Source organism: Macaca thibetana, chromosome 16, assembly GCF_024542745.1.
Source record: "Macaca thibetana thibetana isolate TM-01 chromosome 16, ASM2454274v1, whole genome shotgun sequence".
In the NCBI taxonomy this organism is placed as follows: Eukaryota; Metazoa; Chordata; class Mammalia; order Primates; family Cercopithecidae; genus Macaca; species Macaca thibetana.
The window spans coordinates 66283149-66303451 of NC_065593.1; the positions used below are offsets into that span (position 1 = coordinate 66283149).

Here is a 20303-nt window from a genome sequence, read left to right on the forward strand (position 1 = left end):
GGCGAATTGGAGGATGTGTGCATTTTTAGCTTTGATAGCATTGCCAAATTGCTCTCCGTAGAGGGCGTACCAAGCTACAGTCCCGCAAAGCTGTCTGCGAGGGTGCCTGTTGCTCTACAAATTCACCAGCCCAGAATATCACACTTTTACATCTTGGCCGATGTGATGGGGAAAAAATGGTATCTTATTGAATTTTAGTTTTCCTTTCTCTTATCATGAGGCTGAGCATCTTTGTGTGAGTTCCAGGGGCATTTGTAATTCTTTTCTGCGAACTTCATATCCTTTGCCCATTTTTCTATTGGTTTGTTAATCTTTTTCTTATTGATTTGTGGGAACTTTTCTATATCAGGAAAATTAGCTCTTTGCCCATGATAAGAGTTGCAAATATCTTTCCCCAGTTTGTCATTTGTCACTTCTTTTTGTTTATGAGGTTTTTTCTTTTTTCCAGGCAGAATTTCTGTGTAGTTGAAGGTATCAATCTGTTTTATGACCTTTTGGAGCTTGCATAGTACTTAGAAAGTACTTGGCAAGTACTTTGCTTTGCCAAGACTGTATATTTTTAAATCTCTGATCTTTTTTCTAGGTCTTTTAGAATTTCATTTTTTATGTTTAAAACATTGATCTTTCTAGCATTTATTTTGAGGTAAAAGTGCCAGAAAGAGATTCAACTTTATTTTTTTCCCCAAATGGTTCCCTAGCTGTTTCAAAACCATTTATTGAATAATTGGTCTGTTACCCACTGATTTGAAATTCTACTTTCATCATACATTAAATTTCCTCATATGTATTTGGGTCTATTTCTAGACTCCCAGACAATTTCTTCATCAGTCTATTTTATAAGAAGGCACTGTTTTAATTATTGCAGCTTTGTAATGTAGTTAAATGTCTATGCTGGTTTCCTCTGTTTGCTATACTTTTTCAGAATTTGTTTGGCTATTCTTTCACGGTTGTTGTTTTTATGTGAACTTTAGAATCACTTTGTCTACTTAAAAAAAATTCCTTCATGTGTGTATGTGTGTGTGTTTGAAGTGAAAAGTTTAAGAGAATGACATCTTTATAACGTTGATTCTTTCTATCCACAATCCTCCTTCCTTCTCAATTATCCTTTTTTCCACAGGGAGAGTGGCTAAAAGGGCTGTTGCATACAGTTGCATAGGTTGTATACTGTACCATCCTAGTACTAAGGCTAGGGGAGCCACTGGCAGCTGCCAACAAGATATGAGCTCTTCTCTCTGGGCTAATCTGTCCATCTTTATATATGATCAATAGTATTAATAGCCACCCCTCCTAGCAGATGCCAGATTCAGTTCTAAGTGCTATATATTTATTAATGTATTTAATCTTCAAAGCAAACATATCCCCAATTTATAGCTAAGGAAAATGAGGTACAAAGAGGTTAAGTGACTTTCCCAAGGTCACTGATTTGTGTTACCCTCCTGAGCATTCACAGCACAGAAATCCATCCCTGCACATAAATGCATACACACACACACAGATATGTGCACACAGAAATAGACCACAGACACACATACTTGAACACACAGGCTTGCACACACAGATGTGCACTGACACATTGACATTCACAGATATGTGAACGTCCACACATGGACATACATGCAGACACACCTGCGCGCACACACACACATACATGTGCACACATAGACACATCCACACGTTCTGTTATCCCAGCAGCATCTTCCCCTCAGTCTGTCATTCTTCCTACAGCACACACCCTGCCAGCCTCCTGCCATCTCTTGCTTTCAGACAAGGCAGGTCCTGGAGGAAAATCAGCTGTCACTGCTCTGAGTCCTAGGTAGGGCGTCCCTCCAAGGATCCCTGTATCCAGAGGGCAGAGGGTCTTTCGGGAGGGGGTGACTCCCCCACAGGAGCTTGGGGAGAGGAGCCTTGTAAGGACAACAGGAGGCGGAGAATGTGGGGCCCCCAGCCCAGGGTGGCCTGGTACCCAGCAGATTCTCAGGGAAAGGCCTCCCTTTTCCTCTCTTCCTCCCCAGAGTCATTATCTCCAGCAGCCTCTGGAATCAACCCATCCAAGCAAAAGTCATTCTGCTGCAGGCTGGCACCCCCGGGAGCGCTTGAAGAATGAACTGGCAAACGCAGACCTGGGAGGAAATTGCCCAGTGAGCAGGTTTACAGAGGCGAGGGCGTCTGGGCGCAGTGTGTGTGTGCTCACACATATGCACATGTGTGCATGCAGACACACACACTGCCCAGCCCTTCTGACTGTTCTGGCTCTGAGTCAGCCCCACATGGAAGGGATTTAATCACCCAGGGGCTGGATCGTTATTGTTTTAAAACAAACGAGTGATGACAGCAATGAACAGAGGGTTTTTAAAAGCGCGATTCAAAGGGCTCTTGAAAGCTACTGGAGAATATGAATGCGCCTTTGAAATAAGAATGTGCCCATTTGTTAAGCTGAGAGCAGAGCTGGCTGCTGCCAGGAGGGCAGCGGGCAGTGGGTCTTTTTCCTTGGCAAATGGGTGCCCACCAGCCTCTCCAACCTCCTCACCACCTGACCAGAGGTGGCCAAAGACCCTGGAGGCACAAGCGCCCCTGGAAGGGACCAGCAGTGGTAGTCACACCTCCAAGTCCATACCCAGAAAGAAGCAATCTTCTCAACTGTTTTTAAGATGCTGTATTCACCTGACGCTTGTTAAGAGCAATGGAAAGATGCGCATGAATGAGCAGGGAGAGATGCGTGATTGAAACATTAGCAAGCCAGGCATGGTGGCTCACGCCTGTAATCCCAGCAATTTGGGAGGCCAAGGCAGGTGGATCATTTGAGGTCAGGAGTTCGAGACCAGCCTGGCCAGCATGGCGAAACTGCATCTCTACTAAAAATACAAAAGTTAACTGCTGGTGCATGCCTGTGATCTCAGCTACTCAGGAGGCTGAGGTAGAGGGATCACCTGAGCCACAGAGGTTGAGGCTGCAGTGAGCCAAGATCATGCCATTGCACTGCGGCCTGGGCGACAGAGCGACACCCTGTCTCTTAAAAAAAAAAAAATGAAACATCAGCAGTCAGACAAACGTAGAGGGAGCAGTTGAAGGCAGCCTCCTGCCAGCACCTGCACTCTGAGCCACCCTGAGGCCACCCTCAGGTTTGCCCTCTGGTGGTCCCCACAGTAAGGGTTAGTAGCAGCCAGGCTGGGAGTTGAAGGAAAAGCCTCCCAACCCACCGCAGATTCCATATTAATAAGACTGAGCCCTCGGGCCTGGGGGGTGCAAGGTGTGGGGGTGCTGTGCAGCAGGGCCAGCTGACTGGGGCCCCACATGTACATGATGGCTTCTGTTAAGTTGTGAATCTCTACCTGAACCCAATGAGGCCTGGAAACAAGGGCTCAACCTGACCAAAGACCAGGACGTCCAGTACTGGGCACATCTGATGGTCAGAGGATAGCCCCAGGTCCCAGGCTCCGGGCCTTCCTTATGCTCCAGCCTGGGGTGCAGGAGAAAGCCCGCTGTACCCAGCCACAGCCTGCTATCACCTGGGTCCGCTCCCTTCCAGCTATAAACTGCCCCCTGCCTAGCCCCTTCCTCTTCTTTTGTTGGTTTGTTCCATTTCTTTTACTTTTTCTTTCTTTCTTTCCTTTTTTTTTTTTGTAGAGATGGAGTCTCACTCTGTTGCCCAGGCTGGAGTGCAGTGGTGCAATCTTGGCTCACTGCAACCTCCGCCTCCTGGGTTCACGCCATTCTCCTGCCTCAGCCTCCCAAGTAGCTGGAACTATAGGTGTATAGGTGCTCGCCACCATGCCCAGCTAATTTCTTTTGTATTTTAGTAAAGATGGGATTTCACCGTATTGCCCAGGCACCGTGTTACTCCTGAGCTCAGGCAATCCACCCACCTCAGCCTCCCAGCTTTCTTTCTTTTTTTTTTTTTTTTTTGGTAAAGAGGGAGTCTCACCATGTCACCCAAGCTGGTATTGAACTGGCCTCAAGCGATCCTCCCACCTCGGCCTCCCAAAGCACTGGGCTTACAGGCATGAGCCACCATGGCCAGCCTGGTTTGTTCCATTTCTTAAACCAAAAGAAAGCTGTCTGGTATTTTCCACCCTCCAGGCTCACAGGGGAAAGTTAACTGTCTGACCAAGATGGGCCTAGGGCATCAGCCAGCACTGAGGGTGGTGGAGCCCCTTCCCTGGAGGGGACACTGTACTTTAGGGTTCAGGAAGGAAAGAATATTGACAGAACATCTACTCTGGGCCAAGCATGGAGCCAGCATTTTCACCATCACTGTTTCCTTCCATCCTTAGACATGAAGGTAGCTATTTCTTTTCCTGTGTCCACTGATGGAGAAATAGAGACTCAGATAAATGAACGCTTGTCCACCGCACGCCGCTGGGAAGTGGTAGAGTGAACATAGGTCTGTAGATGACAGACCCCCCACCACTGGCCTGAAGGTCGGGGTGCCCAGGGCCTGCCCTGACAACAGCAGCCTGTGCAGCTTTAATTACATCCCACCCCTCTGGGCACAGTGTGGTCACACCGGAAGATGCATGGAGTTGGGCTGGCAAGCCTGGACTCCCCGCCAGCTGCTGCCTCAAGCCCTTGGCACGTAGTAGGTGCTCACTAGGTGAGCTGTTGAGTGGTGCTTTCTAGAACCCACTCCCTCGAATCGGTCAAATGCAAGGCTCATTGGCACAAGCTCTGGGCATCTGCAGGTTCTTCCCTGATATCTGTCCTCTCCTCCGGCCCTGGTTCTGGCTTCACGGAGGGAGGTGTTGCTCCAGCTCTGAAGCTGTCTGCGGGACTGAGCACCTCCCGCCCAGTTATGTGACCTTGGGCAGGTTTCTAACCTCTCGAGGCCTTGGTGTCCCCTCTCCAAAATGTAGATTGTAATCCTGTCTAGTCATGAGGTTGCTGTGAAGATAAGACGAGCATATGGTAGAGCCCCTAGAACAGCCTGGAACGTAGCAGGTGCTGTCATCTTTATGGATATTGTTACCAGATGCTGGCTCCTGCCTCCCGGCCCCACCCTATCCACAAAAAGGCAGGTATCTCCATGATGGATTAGAGCCCCTCCCCTTTCCTCCGTCTGCCCCATTGTTCCATCAGTTCCCTTGTGTACACTTACGTCCACCCTCTCCTGCACTGGCCAGAAGGGCAGAGGCCCCATTTCCATCCGGAGCAGCCAGCTGAGCAGCCTTGTGGAGTCCGGGGCGAAGTTCACTGTCTCTGTCGAGAGAACTGTGGTGGGGCAGGGAGGTCTGCGGGGCTGAGTCAGCTCAGAGGATGAGGGTGACTGCAGAGAGGGGGAAGCAGCTATTCTGCCCCTCACCCACCACCTGGGCAAGCAGGCAGCCATCCTGGAGTGAATGGGGAGGTAGAGGCAGTCTGGCCCAGGGCCCAGGACGGAAGGTGCAGGCAGCCAGTGGTCACGGGACCCTGCTGGATGGACTCTGTGATTGATGCCTTTGAGGGCTTCCCCCAGCCTTGGGGAGCAGGACCCCCTATGACTTATGTCAACCCACCTCCATATTCTCCTTGTGACACTGATATTCCCTTTGGCTGAGCCACAGAAAGTGCCCCCTTGCCTCCTGCCCTGGAGGGACAACCCACGAGCAGAGCGGATGGAGTGGATGTGCATGCTGGGAGGGAAGTGATAGAAGGTGCTGGAGTGTGGGCTGGCAGCAGAGCAATAGCCCAGCGTGGTCTGGGGAGGAAGGAGGCAGGGCTCTGGTTGGCAGATGTCGGGGACTCCGCCAAGCCTTGGAGTCAGACTGACCCAGGTTCACGTCCCTCCCAGCCACGGGACCTTGGGCAGATTACCTGGCTGCACCTGCTCCATCTGCCTAGGGGCCTTAGGATACTAAACGACCAGGTCACATGGGCGAGCAGGTGACCACTGACGACTTTGTCTCCCTGTTTCTGCAGATGACGTGTCCCCGTATTTCAAGACGGAGCCTGTACGGACACAGGTGCACCTGGAAGGAAACCGCCTGGTGCTTACATGCATGGCCGAGGGCAGCTGGCCGCTGGAGTTCAAGTGGCTGCACAACAGCAGGGAGCTGACCAAGTTCTCCCTGGAATACAGGTAAACTGCGCCTCCCCGCCCTTCCTCCTGGCTGCCAGGGCCACTGCCCTGCCTTGAAGAGGGCGTGGTGGGGAGGGGGTGTGTGTGACTGTGTGGGGCCCGGGGCTCCTGGGAGCCTGGAGTTCTGGAAGTGAGTGGCAAAGGCAGCCCTGCCCCGAGGTGAGATGGCTCCACCCTACTGATCCCTGCAGAGGATGGCTGGGTTGCGGACCAGGGGCGCTGCCGGGCAGGATGGTCTGAACCACGGTGCGTAGGAGCAGAGGTGGCGTTGGGCACAGGGACTCACTAACAGCAGCTGTGGCTGTGGCTGTAACTGCGGCCCCCTCCTCACTCTCTCGAACCCTGCCATGTCCAGGGGACTCTTGTTGAGGGGCCTGGGTCCAATGGAGGGGTGGAGTCTGCAGCGACCTGGGATCAGTGAAGGAGGGGACATCTTCTATCTGTGGGCAATTCCGGTGGGACACAGAGATGGTCCTCCCAGGGCCTCTTGGGCTTATCTTCACTTCCTATCTGTGCCCATGCAATGGAGCTCTTGGGCCTGACTGGCCTTTCCCTGCTGGGACACTGCCAGGAGGGGAGAAAGAAGAGCCGGGACAGAGAACAGGGTCTCAGTAAGAGTGGCTTTGCTGCCAGCAGGGAAGCAGCCCCTCGCCCAGGCCACCCTGGCCTCCAGCCTTTCCTCACAGCCACAGACTGGGGCAGGCACTCCCTCCTTTCTGCTCTTATCCTCCCATCTCTGCCTGTTTTATTGGCTCCAACCCTGTGGCTGGTGATTAATCCCAGGGCCTGATGTGCATAATCAGTTGTGTTGGGGAAACAAGATTGTCTTGCCCTGGTGATGTTGATACAAATCTGCCACGGGGGACAGGAATGCAAATAAGGGGAGGGGGTATAATTGCTCCATCTGTCCTTCTGGCGAACCATCCTTTCCTTTAGGGAGTGCGGAGGCCAGAGTTTGGAGTGACTCCTCACCCCAGTCTTTCTGCCTTAACCCTGGACTGCACAGGCTGGTGTAGTGTGGCCACATTGGCAAAAGAAAGCCCAGGACAGGGCACCCCCATCCCTCCTGCAGAGGGGAGAGCTGGATGGGCAAGCAAGAGGTTCTGCAGGGCTGGCCACTCTGGGCCTCCGGTTCTCCAGGAAGCTACAAGGAGACCAGAAGGGTCTCCCTGAGCAGTCCCTGCTGTGGCTTTCAGTTGGGGGTCAGAGCCTCTCCTGGCCACCACCTAGCACCCCCAGGAAGTTGTGACCGTCTCTGTGAAGAGCCCCTGCATCTTCTTAGACGCTGGACACACGCAAGTGGGTTACCAAGAGCATGGGATGGCATACCGTGCGTGCAAGTGGTGCTGGGCCTAGCCTGCCCCTGAATTCTTCCGGCAGGGAGCTGGAGGCAGGATCCAGGAGGAGGGGAGGAGGAGAGTTGGTTCCTTATCTGGTTCAGAGCCACTCTTCTGGGGCCCTGGCACTGCTAGGATGCAAGGGTGGGTGGTACACAGAAGCAGGTTCCAGCTCAGTGGAAGGACCAGATGGAATGGGCTGCCTTTGAAAACAGCTCTCATCCCTGCAGGCATTCAAGGAGTGGACAGGGTCCAGCTATCGGTGGTGATGATGATGATGAGGTCCTGCTATTGATGATGAGGGTCATAATGATGATGATGACGACAATGATGATAGCCATCATAGACAATGAAAAAGAATGTATTATATGGCAGACATTATGATGTCCCTCTGGGATTATCTCATTTAATCCTGTCCACAATCCTATGAGTAGTTTCAGTTATTTCCCCCATTTTGCAGATAAACACACTGAGGCTCAGAGAAGTTAAAGAAATCACCTAAAGTCAGATGGTTGAGCTGGTCTTCAAACCTAAATTGTCTGACAGCAGAGTGGGAATTTTTTACCATCCACCACACTGCCTCTCATTGAAGAAGGATTGTTGCAATTGCTTCCTTAATGCGTATCCTAAGCAATCGTTCTGCTAACTGTGCTCTGCAAATTCTAGAAAACAAAGCAATAGGGAGAATGCAGATACTCCATTGTATAGCTATGTTGGGTGGAAGTTATTCAGGGGAAATAGATGAGTGTGCACTTGGGAAACTCATTCCTTTGCCTCCTCACCCCCAAGAGTGTTGGCTCTGGTGGCCTGGGGGCAATGCTGTGCCTGAATGCAGGTCTGATCAGGATTTTCCTTCAATTAAAAACTTGCTGTGCCTGCCCCGGAAGCAAGGTCTGCACTCCTTAGAAGGGCCTTAGAACTCTTCCTGATCTGCTCCTGATGGCATAGTCTCACCTCCTGCCACTCCCACCAGATCAGGCCACCACAGGTCTCAGGACGGTTCCCTACAAACTCCCTCTTCTTGGACTTTGTCCAAACTGTCCTCTCCCCTCCACGGGATTATTTCCCCTTTTTGGAAACTTCTTTCTCCTGCAAGGCCCAGCTCAAATTCCTTCTCTTTTAGAAAACCTGTCCTGATAATGCATGTGTTCTTAATCTCTCTCTCTCTCTCTTTCTCTCTCTCTCTCTCCCCCTTTGTCCCCCCCACCCTCTCTCTCTCTTTCTCACACACGCACACACATACAGAGCTCCATCTCCTCTGTCCTTTGTGACTGTCCACAAAGTATGGCCTTACGTGTCCCCTAACACCTTTTTTGCCTTCTCATTATTTACAGAGGAGACCACAAGTGCACCACAGAACTGAAGTCAGAGCTTCCACCTCAGGACTTAGAACCAAGAGTTTGATACGGCCAGGCCCTCTTCCCTCCAAGTCACTCAGCTGTGCCCACCTCTGGGTTCATACTTCATTAAGTCATGAGTGACACTGAGAAGTTCAGGGCTCACAGGCTATAGCTGCCTGATTTCTGAGTAGAAAGAACTTCTCTGGAAGTTTCACTTAGAAAGTCCCAGGGAAGGATTCTGATTGGCCCAGCTCAGACCATCCCTGACCAGTCGTGGTGGGCAACAGCATGGAGCACGCTGCTTGGCCAGGCTGGCATCATATGTCTACTCCAGAGCTTGAGACACCAGGATTGGCAGCCCCCACACTACAGCCATGTGATAGGGAAGAAGGGTGAAAGTTGTTAACACAAGAATGGAAAAGGGTGGTGGATAGATAGAAGCCACCTGTGTCCCTGGCTCATAGCAGGTGCTTTTTTCTTCTTTCTTTTAATCTTGATTTTTTTTCAAATCTTAGTAAAATCATTAGTACTGTAAACACCTTCATACGGGTGCCATCACGATTGCTAACATTTCGCTCATGTGCGCTCTCTTACTGTCTCCCTACACACATATACACATGTACCTTTTCTGATGAGCTATTTAAGGATTTGCTGTAGACATCCTGTCACTTCATTCGTAAGTAATATTTCCTAAGAGCAAGGCATTTGCCTGAAGAACCACACATGACACAATTTTCACAGTTGGGAAATTTAACACTGATACAATACCGCTATCTAAAATGCAGCCTATATTCAAGTTTTTCCATTTGTTCCGATAGACGTACCTTTATCCCAGTGTCCTTCATGGCCATGATTGTGGTTCTTGTTCAGTGCTGGACCTAATTGGAGACCACACGTGGCCTTTAGTTGCCATGAGTCTTGATACACCTTAAATCTAGAACTATTCCTTATTGTTTCTTTCTTACCTTACATGGCTTTGGCACTTCTGAGAGTCCAGCCAGCTTTGCAGAATTTCTCTCAGTGTGGGTTTGTCCAGTTATATCCTCATGATTCAACTCTTGTTAAGCCTTTTGGGAACCATATTTGTAGGTATGTGTCCTTGATGCTCCACAGGAGAAGGCACCTGATGACAATTTGCCCCATTATTGGTGATGTTAGGTTTGGTGAACTGGTCAAGGTGATGTCCACCAGATTTCTCCATTGTCAAAAGGTTGACGTATCTTCTTCACTTTGTTGTTGATGAGTGGCCTATAGAGTGATAACTTGGGACTATGTGAATAATCTCCTTCCCAGGATCCTCCCACCCAGTGGTTTGGTATCCATTGATGAGTCTTACCCGAATCAGTTATTACTATGGTGGTTGTGATAAGGAGATATTCTTGTATTCCTTTTACTTATATTAGGTGGCATTCGTTTGTAAACAGCTTTCTTTTCTGACCCCCTTTAAAGTAATTTAGCATCAGTATAAACTCATGCATTATGTTTTTTTATTCAATGTGCTTTGATCCACCCATGTCATTGTTCATTTCCATACTCAACCTAAATTTGGCCGATGGAGCTCCTTCAAGCCGGAGCATGGGTTCTTTGAACATATCCCCATTAGATTCTGAACATTTCCTTGTTCTGGGCTCAACAAAATGTTCCAGGTTCACCTTTTAAATAAATGCATACTGAAAACTGCATTCCATAGGAGCCTGTCCAGCTTCATAGCCCACGGCTGTCCAACCACTGCTGGATACTGAGGACTTCCCCATATTTTACAAACCCCAGGCTCTGAGTAAGATGATAATATCCAATTTTCAGGCAGGAAAATGGCTAAATTTACTCAGCAAGTTGAGAGAAAATAAGATTAGAAGTGCTGCCATAAATTTAACTATGTTTCCAAAGGGAGGAAAGTTTACATTCATGTTCAATCTCTGAAAGTCTTTATTCTTGGTGGGTTCTGTAGCCAAATGGGTCTGGGTTTGTGTGTGTGTGTGTGTGTGTGTGTGTGTGTGTGTGTGTGTGTGTGTGTACATGTGCTACATGAAGTACTGTGTACCCTTCTGAGTACGTGTGACTGTGGCACAAATATGTGGGTCCACATCCATCATTGGGGTCAGAGTGAAAAGAACATAGATGTTGAAGTCAGGCCTGCATGAATATGACCCTGTCCCTGCTAGTTCTGTCACCTGAGGCAGAAGTGGTTAGCCACCCTGATTTTGTTTTCTCTCCTTGGAATCAGGCACAGTAATGCCTACATCAGAGAATTATTGTAAGGAATACCTGGGATTCTATAGGTCAAGCCCACCCTGGTGCAATAGATGTGACCTGAATGATACCTGTTAGGACTATTCAAGGTGTCTGTCTCGACAAGATCATGGGACAGATCTGATAACAAACCCCCCCAGAAAATCACGTGTGTAGGTAGCTTGTCTCCTCTGAGTGGCCACCTGGGGCTCTGTACACCTGTGCAGAACTCCTTTTAGACAAGAGCTGTGAGAGCCGCTTGTTGGTGACAAATCTTGATCCATTTTGAAACTAGCCTTGAATTCCCAGTTTAAGAAATGAGGCGGCTCTAAGAGCTGGGAGCACAGCAAGGAAACAAAGCAAAATCTGACTCTAAAGAAATGAGATCCTTTCTCTCATGTGAGCAGGAGGATACTGCATGGGAGACCCTCCTCAAGGTGTGGACACTGGCCCCACGACCTACCCCTCCCCTGGAACAGGCACGCAGCTTCCCAAAGTGATTCCTGGGGCGTGTGCTGGGGACAGGTGGTGGGGGGAGGAAGAACACAAAACTTATTTGGATATATAGAGTCTAATGTATGGAGTCTAATGTGTCTGCTACAATGTGTGTGTGTGTGTGTGTGTGTGTGTGTACGCACATGCATGTATGTGTTTGTGTGTGTATGATTCCCATACAGTCTTGTTTGCAGGTTAACAGTTAGTCAGTTAGTCACAAGCCTGTCTGAGTACAGCAGGAAGGTGTGTGTGCAACTCACATAAAAGCCATAGAGGTCAGGCCCTCTTGTGTTAGTGCTGGAGCCTCTCTCATCTGACTATTCTCAGCTCCCTCCTCTCCAGGAGCCATCTCCCAGGTTGAATCCATTCAGCTTCAGTTTACATCCATTTCACCAGCAAGGGCAGCATGGCTGGAGACAACCCCCCTGGCTGGAGAAATGACAGGACAGGGGATGGAGACGGAGGAGGACAGAGGGAGGATGGAGGAGAACGGAGGGAGGATAGATGGAGGATGTAGGAGATGGAGGGAGGATGGACAAAGGATGGAGGGAGGATGGACAGCGGATGGAGAACTGAGGGAGGATGGAAAGAGGATGGAGGAGAACAGAGGGAGGATGGACAGAGGATGGAGGAGAATGGAGGGGGGATGGAGGAGAACAGAAGGAGGATGGATGGAGGATGGATGGAGGATGGAGGAGAATGGAGGGAGGATGGAAAGAGGATGGAGGAGAGTGGAGGGAGAATGGATGGAGGAGAATGGAGGGAGGATGGACAGAGGATGGAGGAGATGGAAGGAGGATGGAGGAGAACAGAGGGAGGATGCAGGAAGATGAAGGAGAACTGAGGGGGGATGGATGGAGGATGAAGGAGAACAGAAGGAGGATGGACAGAGGATGGAGGAGAATGGAGGGAAGATGGATGGACGATGGAGGAGACGGAGGGAGGATGGATGAAGGATGATGGAGAATAGAGGGAGGATGGACAGAGGATAGAGGAGAATGGAGGGAGGATGGATGGAGGATGGAGGAAAAGGGAGGGAGGATGGACGGAGGATGGAGGAGAAGGGAGGGAGGATGGACGGAGGATGGAGGAGAAGGGAGGGAGGATGGACAGAGGATGGAGGAGAGTGGAGGGAGGATGGATGGAGGATGGAGGAGACGGAGGAAGGATGGATGGAGGATGGAGGAGATGGAGGGAGGATGGAGGAGAATGGAGGGACGATGGACGAAGAATGGAACCTGCCACCTGTCCTTGGGTCTGTGCCCTGGCAATGTCATCAACCAGATGATTTTGTCCCACCTTGGTAACATCTTCTGGCATAATTATTCTCACACTTAAAGTCGAATAGGAGAAAAAAGAAAAGATGAGCAAAGCAGATCACACACACACACACAGATTCCCATACATAACTGGGCACGCACACACTAATGTTTATGGAGGTTCGCGGGTGCCAAGTTCTTTACAGCCATCATCTCACAACAGGTGAATCTCATTACCCTCATTCTGCAAATGAAGAACCTGAAGCTCAGAGAGGGTCAGGAACTTGCCTGGGACTATCCAGACAGTGAGTGGCAGATCCGGGAGCGCTGTTGGACCTGAGTGTGCTGCCTTCTCTGCAAAGGCGCACACAGTTTCCCATCGGGCTCCTTCCGTCCCTGCCGCACATCACTGTGTGTCATTCTTCTGCTCCGGGGACCACGAAAGCAAGACCCCCTTCTGAGAGGCAGGCGTGAGGGTATGAGATCAGCTGAGGCCGAGTCCCATCCCTGGCCCGTGTGGAGAAGAGCAGATGTGTGCAGGGGAGGCCCAGGAGAGCCAGGTGGGCGTCTGGCTGGCCCCAGGCTGGGTCCCCAGCCCTCCTGCCATGCTGGGGTCCTGTGGCAGAGCTGTGATGTCTGGGAACTGCATGGGCTTGGCAGCTGGGAGAAGAAAGTATATCTGAGACAGAGAAGCCCCGCACATGTGACGGCCCCAGCAAGGGACACAAAGGCAGGGGACGCACGCGGAGCCACTGGCAGCCTTTGAAACTCCTCAGATAAGAAGATGAAGAGAAATTCCCCAGGCCAGCAGCTTTGTCTCTGGCTTCTTTGGCCCTCTTTCTGGCCTCCCCTTAGAAGAGAGAGCAGGCAGCAGAGACGGGGAGGCAGAGGCCAGCGGGCCTTCCCAGAGGGCACGGGAGCACCTGTGTGGCACGGGGTGAGTGCCAGGAACCGAGCCAAGCTCTTACTGGCAGCAGTTCTGGAAGACTAGTGCAATTATTATCTCTGCTTCCTAACTAGAAGTCATAGCTCAGAGAGGTTCAGCGTGTGACCCAAGGTCACACAGCCAGTACACAGAGTCAGGTTTCACCCAGGATCTTCAGGACCCCAAGCCTGCGTCCCTCCCCTGCTCTGTGCCGCCTGACTGAGCTTGTCCTTTCCCAGGGCAGCAGCACTTTCTAAGCCACTGCAGAAGGAGAAATAGTACATTAACTCTTATGAACTAACACTCAAATGATCACCTACCTCATGCCAGGCCCCACACCAGCCGCTTTTACTTCGGTTCTTCTGAATTCCTTAACATCAGCAACTCCTTCAGGGTAGGCATCTTGATACATGAGGAACACAAAGGCTCAGGTTTCATTTCTTGTCCAAGATCTGAAATCATAGACTGAAGACGAGTGCCAGGCCTTCTGCTTCCAAGCCTGGTGAAGGAACGGCAGGAGATGCCAGCGTTTGTTCATTCGTCAGGCAAGGACTGGGGGCCTTCTGCCTGCCCGGCACAGAGCTAGGCAAGGAGGGCAATCAGAGAGGCAGTGCCAGCCCCGCCTGCCCCGCCACCTTTGGAAATGTTTGTTCTCACTGGAGCTAGAGGTGCCCACAGGACTCTAAGTACCGTGGCTGACGAGCAACAGCAGGGGACTGAGGCCAGGTGAGCGTGGGAGTTTCAGGAAGAGGCAGGAAGAGGCGAGAAGGAGCTGGAGGAGTTGGGAGCAGCCCCTGGGAGACACAGAACCTCAGCAGTGTGGACAAACCATGAAAGAAGGAGGTGCTCCTGGCAGGAGATGCCAGCATCCCTGGGGCACTACGATGGGTGCCAGTTGTGACCAGATACCGGGTGCTGGTGATGTGGCCCTAAATAAGACAGTAAGATCCTGACCCCCATGTGTTACTCGCACAGAAGTAAATAATAGTGCGAGTGTGGGTGGATTCCAGTTTTGATGCGCGCTTTCAAGGGAAAGTAAGGTCAAGCAGATTCCACTGGGGGAGCTGGGACCCAGAGAATGAATGGAGGTAGCCAGGGCAGGGGGATGCCACAGGAATGGTCCCTGCATCTCCATCCAAGGACCTTGTGTCTGGAGGAGCTGAAAGAAGGTCCACGTGGCCAAGGAGGACACTGGGGCGAGATCAAGTGGGGGCTTGTTGCTCTCTTAGGCACTTGCACTTTCTGGCAAAAGCTATGTGGAGCCCTCGAATGGTTTTTCCCAGGGAAGGGACATGATCAGATGCTCATGTTTCAAATCTTTGCTCAGGAAGCTGGGCAAGGAAAAGGCTCTGTGGTCCCACCAGGCCATATATAAGGGAGTTGGAAACCAGCCCGGCAGAACAAAACCTAGAGGCTGGATGGCAGAGGGGAAGCCTGGAGATTGGGGTGTCTTGGGAGGGAGGAGGGTATGTTCTTGGTTTAGGAAGGACCAACTGTGTCAACCGCTGCTGGATTCTAAAATCATCAGCTCAGGCTGGGCGTGGTGGCTCACGCCTATCATCGCAGCACTTTGGGAGGCTGAGACAGGTGGATCACCTGACGTCAGGAGTTCAAGACCAGCCTGGTCAATATGGTGAAACCCCCCATCTCTACTAAAAATACAAAACTTAGCCAGGTATGGTGGCTCATGCCTGTAAGGCCAGCTACTTGGGAGGCTGAGGCAGGAGAATCACTTGAACCTGGGAGGCAGAGGTTGCAATGAGCCAAGATCGTACCACTGCATTCCAGCCTAGGCGACAAAGCAAGACCTCATCTCAAAACATAAATAAAAATAAATAAATAAATAAATAAATAAATCACCAGCTCAATTTAGGGACATGGAAGTCTGGTGACCTTCAGGAGGAGGAAGATGGGGCAAGTTGAGGAGTGAGAGAGGGATGAGCAAGTCGGGGCAGGGAGTGGAGGGGAATCCTCACAGGAAAGTAGGAATCAAGAATTGGAGACTGGAAGGGGCATGACAGGTTGAGCCAGTTGCCCCAGGAAGTGGGAGACATGGCTGACCCAAGATGGCAGAGGTAGGACCTGGAATGCCAGGAAGAATCTTCTCAGATACATCCAGCAGGCAGTAGGCAGTCTCGAAAGGATTTTGGTTGAGGGAGTACAAGACCCTGTATCACCAAGTCCTGTCCATCTCTCCAGCCTCCTCTCTCACTAACTCTCTTCAGTAATGGGCGGAACGCATTGTGCACCCGTGGTCTCTGCTATTTCATGCCCTCATGCCCATGCCCACCTCCATCCTCCACCTCTGCTGTCCTCGCACACCTCTGCTACTTGGCAAACCCTTGCTTATCTTCCCAGATCCAGCCCCAGCATCCCCCACCTTGTGATGTCCAGTCCTGCCCCTGACTCGCTATGTGCCTTTGAGCAGACTGCTTAATCCCTGCCTCGGTTGCCTAATCTGAAAAATGGGAATAATAAGACCAGTAGCTACCTCCCAGGGTGGCTGGGAATGGCATGCAAGATGAAGCGTGCAGAAGAGTGTCTGGTCACAGATGGCTCTATCAATGGAAAGGATGATCTGAGAGCCACCAAGGGCATGACGCTGACGCTCACCCACCTTCCTCCACCCAGCAGGGCAGGCTCCTCCCACCTCATTCTTCCTGGCCACGGTTCCTTCCCACCCTCCGGGGAAGTCCAGGTTCTTTTCCTCAATGAAGGTAGATCCTATCTGCCTGTTACCAGCCCTTTGGAGATTTACTCCAATTCGACCATGAGCTTGGACATCTTGTCTGAAAATTGAAGGCTGATGGTGAGAAAACTGAAGTACAGGAATTAGTTATGATGGGCATAAATTGAATTTTAATAGAGATGTAGTGGCATGGAGCCAGTGTACTCAGGCAGAGGGAAGGTAGTAATTAAAAGTTAACGAGTTTGGAAATGGCATAATCCTCAGGGAGGAATGGGAGAGGTGGGCTAGGAGGAGGAGCAGGCTGTCCTTCTCCTGACCTGAGGCCAGCTCCTCCCACTCCTGAGGATCAGGGAAGGTGGGGAGGCTGAAGGGACCCCATCTGCACACACAGCACACACACACACACACACACACACACACACACACCACGGGGCAGGCCTCCAATATCCAACAGCGGGGCAGAGGGTGAGGGAGGGGTACCACTATTTGAGGACCCTCAAGCCACAGCCTTATGCTGCCTGGGAGGAAGGCACCAGCTAGAAACAGCTAGAGCAGGGCTTCTCCACCTCTGCACTGCTCACATTGGGGAATGGAAACTTCTTTGTTGGAGAGCGGGGGTCTGTCCTGTGTGATGTAAGGTGTTAAGAGGCAGCCCTAATCTATAACCCCTAGATCCCAATAGACACCCTCTGGATGTGACAATCAAAAATGTCTTCAGATGCTGCCACCTGTGCCCTGGGGCAACAGCAGCCCCATTGAGAACCATGACCTAGAGTGAGGCGCTGGCATCCCCCGGACTCTCCCAGCTGGAGCCGAGCTGCCCTTCCATGCGTAGTTGCCCTGGCACATGGGGTCAGGGGCCTGGCGTGGAAGGAAGGGATGAAGAGCTGGCTGGCCACCCTTCGCTCCCTGTTGGGGGTCCCTCCAGCCCCCTTTCTCATAACAATTCAAGTAGAAGGCGCTTCCTGCTGCACGGGCCACCTTCCTTGATGCTGTCTGCTGGATCCTCAGCCTGGGGCAGGTATAACACCTCCACTGCACAGAGAAATCAGAGGCTCGGAAAGAGTGATTCACTCCGGCCTCCTCTGATCAGTCCTGCTAAAACCATTGGCCGAGAGGTTGAGGATACTGGTGCAAGAGGACACGGGGTGGTGCTCCTTACGACCTGCTTCCTGCAGATGCATGTGGTCCTACATGCCGTCCATCCGCCCACCCTGGCCTGGGAGCCCCCTCCTGCTTTAGGACAGGTTCTTCCTGACATGCGGGGCCCGCGTGCGGCCTCAGGATTTGCTAGTCAGTAGCAGGGAAAGCCAGGGTAGTGGCAGATGGGAGGGACAGAGGCGGCAGGGAGCATCCCCGAGGGTCAGGGCTGGTGCTGGGCAGCGAGAGGCACAGCTGCTCCTCATGCATCAGGTTGACGACCTTGCGATAATTATGTCAATTAAGACTAATAAGTTCAAAGTGTAAGGGGAAAGGCGGAAAAAACATGCAAAAGTCTCTCAAACCGTGGCTGGCTTGGTTTCCATAGCAACCTGTTTCCTCACAGTCTCCGTTAACAGGTCCTGGCTTAGGGAGAAAATGAGTCCCCCATTCCCGAGGAAGCTGGAGATGGATGGTGGGTGTGGCCTCGCTGGATCTGGGCTGAGGGCACTGGTGCAGGGGGCAGGCAGGGGAGATAGGAGCTATGAGAGAGTCACGCAGCCACGGAACACCTCAGCTGGCATCTGGGACAAGCCCTGTCTTACAGCGGGGACATGGTGGCCCTGAGTGAAAATGACTTCTTGGGGACACGGCGTGAGTTCATATCAGAATTAGAATTCAGACCCAGGCCCCCTGAGTCTCCGTGCCGCTTGGATCTCACTGGGCTCCCCAGCTCCTCAGCATCCTGGCGTGATCAGAGGCAAAGGCGCCAACATCAGTTTCACTCAGTGTCATTTCCCTGGTCAGGCTGGGCACCTGGGAACAGGAGAGGGACTCACCGTGTCAGGGATGGGAACATTGCCAGGCCTGGCACCCCAGGTCACAGGTTCTGTCCTCACCTCTCTCTTCTGACGGGATGTTTGCCCAGTTCCCTCAATGTCCTTGTTTGATTGCAGGATCACACAAGGGCGTCACCACCCACAGAGAGCTGTAGGTGGGACGGGGAGGACCTTTCTATGAAGCTGTGGAGCTCTCTGAAGCTGGGGCAGGCAGGGAGGTGCTGCTGTCTCTCAAAGGCACCCTGTGTGCCCATGCACAGCTCTGCACCTCCATCCATGGTCCACAGAGCAGGACCCCACACACAGCCGTGCACAATGTGCCTTCATTAGTGTTAATGCATTTACTTCTCACAAGGAGGGCTGTGAGGATACAAAACACCTATTGCTTTGCTTTTACTTAATACAAAACACTTAATGCTTCCCATTTTATAGATACAGAAACTGAGTCCCAGAGAGGTAAAGTGACAAGGCCAGGATCACACTGCAAATTAGGCAGGAGCTAGGGATGTGGACCTGCCACCGCCTCCTCTGCACGGAACAGTCTGGAACGCACAGGTGCGCACACACAGCCACACCCTCACTTCTTCCTGTCATCTCCTCCCACTTCCCAGCAACGGATGCATTTTCCATGGCCCATCCCAGCAGCCCTGGGGCGCCGCTGGCCACATCCGCCCAGACTCCCCAATGTGCCGCACAGAACATGCAAATGAAGCGCTCGCCGCCGCCTTTAATGAAAGGCTCCCGAGGAAAGCTCTTCTCTGATGAACTGAGGCTATTTATTTCCACCACAAGGAAATTTAACATGCAAATTAGGAAAGGTTTGATCATTCATCACATGAGATTGACATATTTGAATTTGGCCTGAATCCCGGGTAACTGGTGCACAGACATGGGCGCAGGCCGTGTGTGGCCCACAGTCCTTGCGGAGGGGAGGGGTGGTCTCCATCGGAGGCACAGATGTTTTTTATCTGGGGTAGTTCAGTGCATGGAAATGAGAGTTCCTTCTTTTTCCGCACACTGAAAAAGGCTGGAGGCCCGTTTACCCTGAGAGTCTCCTGCTTTCCACCTGCTCCCAGGTCCTCCTGCGCCCGCCCGGCCTTGGCTCTCAGCCAGGACACAGAAACTAATTAGATCTTGACTCAGTTATGCGTTCAGGCAGGCAAACGGTCTAGACAGACGCCTGGGGAGTTGGTAATGACCCCTGCTTCCTGGGGGCTGCCGTGGCGCCTGACTCCCCCTCCCCGCCGGAGCTCTCCCTTGGGCCCATTCATAGGATTCCTCAGTGTGGGAGGGTGCAGGTAACTCTCCCCTGTGTCTTCATCCCCTTGAAGAGGAATGTCTGCAGTGGCCCACTTGGCAGAGGGGAGCTGGGGTTTCTGACTCCCCAGTCCAGTCTTCTCCCAGGGTCGCCCAAGGGCCCTGGGGTGTCAGAGACTCCTCCTGGGAGGGGGTTGAAAATAGGGGTGTTGGCTCTAACCGGCAGCCCCTGGGGGCTGAGAGATGCTGGTGTGTTCTGCGGCTCAAGATGAACAGAATGCATAGGTAGGGGGTTCCAGACACTGGTGGGCTCACAGCTGGAGAAGGAACAGGCCGTTCTCTCTGCAGAATGAAGACTAGTGACTAAGAGAGACAGTCTCCCCGGGGGAGATGGGGCACAGTCCCTGGAGGCCAACCCACAGCACATCCACAGGCTCCGGCCACTGGGGCACTCAAACACCACGGGCCCCCGGAGTGCAGAGTGAGGTCCTGCCTGCAGGAGCGTGCCGGCCGGGGCACAGATAGCTACTCTGGTCAGCTACCTACTGCTGCTTAGGAAACCAACTCAGCACTCGGCTGGAACAACCAGGATTATTCTTCCGCCTGGTCACTCCTGGGCTCGCCATGAAGTTGTGCCCATCTGGCAGTCAGCTTGGGCTGGGCTTGGTAGGGACAGCTGAGTGCGGGATCTCTTTCTCCACGTGGTTTCTCCTCCTTGGTGGCATCGTGGGCCACCATGGT

The 20303-nt window shown here is 51.9% G+C and overlaps 1 protein-coding gene across 2 annotated transcripts in view; it reads left to right on the top strand.

Annotated features, from left to right (window-relative positions):
• Window positions 1–20303, top strand: part of SDK2 (sidekick cell adhesion molecule 2) — a 312130-nt gene that overhangs the window by 129429 nt on the left and 162398 nt on the right. For both annotated transcript variants that reach the window (XM_050765734.1, XM_050765735.1), the window contains exon 2: window positions 5893–6052. In XM_050765734.1, the coding sequence (XP_050621691.1) occupies window positions 5893–6052 (160 nt within the window). The remainder of the gene's footprint in view (window positions 1–5892; window positions 6053–20303) is intronic.